The sequence below is a fragment of the Myotis lucifugus genome, unplaced genomic scaffold (genome assembly GCF_000147115.1).
Source record: "Myotis lucifugus unplaced genomic scaffold, Myoluc2.0 scaffold_162, whole genome shotgun sequence".
Classification (NCBI taxonomy): domain Eukaryota; kingdom Metazoa; phylum Chordata; class Mammalia; order Chiroptera; family Vespertilionidae; genus Myotis; species Myotis lucifugus.
In genome coordinates this window covers 1506200-1508334 of record NW_005871210.1, presented here as the reverse complement: position 1 = coordinate 1508334, position 2135 = coordinate 1506200, and the positions used below count along the sequence as shown (strand labels likewise).

The window sequence follows — 2135 nt, the reverse complement described above, 5'->3', positions numbered from 1 at the left end:
GCTCCAGAGCGTGTCCTGGCCCGTCTGGCCCAGTCCCCGATCGGCCAGACCCCAGCAGCAAGCTAACCTATCTGTCTGAGTGTCTGCCCCCTGGTGGTTACTGCGCATCATAGCACTGTCGAAAGACGTGACACTAGCGTATAGCTTTATATATAGGATTTCCAATGTTCATCTCTTTTTATTTTATTTATTATTTTTAAAAATATATTTTATTGATTTTTACAGAGAGGAAGGGAGAGGGACAGAGAGCCAGAAGCATCAATGAGAGAGAAACATTGATCAGCTGCCTCCTGCACACCCCCCACTGGGGATGTGCCTGCAACCAAGGTACATGCCCTCGACCGGAATCGAACTTGGGACCCTTCAGTCCGCAGGCCGACGCTCTATCCACTGAGCCAAACCGGCTACGGCATCATCTCTTTTTTAAAAATATTTTTTTATTTGAGAGAGGAAGGGAGAGGGGAAGAAAGAAACATCAATGATGAAAAAGAGAAAAAGGAAAAGAATAAAAATATGTGAAAAAAATCAATGATGAGTGAGAATCATTGATTGGCTGCCTCTTGCACACCTCACACTGGGGATCAGGCCCGAAACCTGGGCCTGTGCCCTGATGGGGAATCGAACCGGGGACCTCCTGGTTCATATGTCAGCGCTCAATCACAGAGCCACATCGGCAGGGTTATTTTTTCACCTAGTGAAGAATATCTGGATTGTGTATTGGTTTCCTAGAGGTGTCAAACAAAGTACCAAATTGTTCAGGTGCTAGTGTATAACTATATATATACACTGCTAGTGTATAAGAATATAGTGCTCTGTGATCAGTCATGCTGACAAAATATTGCTGTCTGAAAGGGTACCAATTTAGTCGTTTTTAAAAGGCAGTGAAGAGAGCGCCAGCCTTTCAACAGAAAAATTAGTTTACAACTCTCTTAAACACGTTAAGCGCCATGTCAATCACCGGTAACTGTCACTACACTTTCCAGAAAGGAAGACAAAACAGGCTTGGCGCTTAACGCGTTCAGATGCGGCCTGCAAGCCCCGCCCCATACACCTGAGCGGCTCCGCCCATGCCCTGGCTTAGGTGAGGCTCCATGGACCACATTTCCCAGCGGGCCCTGCCGGTCTCCGCGCCTGCGCACGGCTGCAGAGGCGGCTGGAGCCACTCCCGCGCTATCCAGCCGCCTGGTCGCTTCTCGCCTGGTGTCTGACCTGGGCATGGAGGGGGTCCCGGTGCTGACGAGGGCTAACGCGGCCGCTGCCAAGGCGGAGGGAGCCGCAGCCATGCCGCCGCCACCGCCCATCTCCCCTCCTGCCCTCACCCCGGCGCCCGCAGCGGGTGAAGAGGATCCGCCGCCTTTGCCCGAGGAGGGGGCTCCGGGCTGCTCGGGCTCCCGGCCCCCCGAGCTGGAGCCGGAGCGCAGCCTGGGCCGCTTGAGGGGCCGCTTCGAGGACGAGGACGAGGAGTTGGAAGAGGATGAGGAGCTGGAGGAAGAAGAGGAGGAGGAGGAGGAAGAGATGAGCCACTTCTCGCTGAGGCTGGAGGGGTGCCGGCCGGAATCCGAGGATGAGGAAGAGGTATTTACAACCCAGGGGCCCGCGCCGCGGCCTCCGGCGAGCCCCCTGCTCGCCCTGCAGCCGTGGGCACTGGCGTCGACCTCCATCCGTCCCTGCCTTGCCCGCCTGGGCACGTGGCGCGGACTGGCCTTTCCCGCCCCGATTCCTCGCGGAGTCATTTTGTGAGGTTCCTGCAGGTCACTTAGGCTCTGCGCGTCCCACTTACTCGTTCTCTAATGATTGAAGCTACTGCGTGCCAGGCGGGTGGGCGCCCAGGATGCCGTGCTCCTGCCACCCGGGCAAACCCTTCGCCACCTAGCCAGTCTTCTTAATTAAGGGAGATTTTGGTTTTTTTTTATAAATGTGGTAGCCCATACTTTCTTCCCGTTAGATAGTACACCTAGCCAATCAGAATTACTGTGTTAAACTTAAGCCTCCGTATCTGGAAAGTTTGCCCATTTGTAAAGTAACTCATAAAGTAAAAGGCCCCTCATTCTGGAAAACACGGAATATCCAAAGGAAAGGGGGTGTATTTTGACACATTGGTTTATATCGTGGTAATTGTAACTTGCAGCCCTTTG

The 2135-nt window shown here is 53.6% G+C and overlaps 1 protein-coding gene across 2 annotated transcripts in view; it reads left to right on the top strand.

Moving 5' to 3' along the window:
- Window positions 1-673: 673 nt before the first annotated feature.
- The window catches only part of PCGF6 (polycomb group ring finger 6), a 15339-nt gene continuing 13877 nt past the window's right edge, over window positions 674-2135 (top strand). For both annotated transcript variants that reach the window (XM_023759787.1, XM_023759786.1), the window contains exon 1: window positions 674-1575. In XM_023759787.1, the coding sequence (XP_023615555.1) occupies window positions 1216-1575 (360 nt within the window). In that variant the 5' untranslated portion in view covers window positions 674-1215. The remainder of the gene's footprint in view (window positions 1576-2135) is intronic.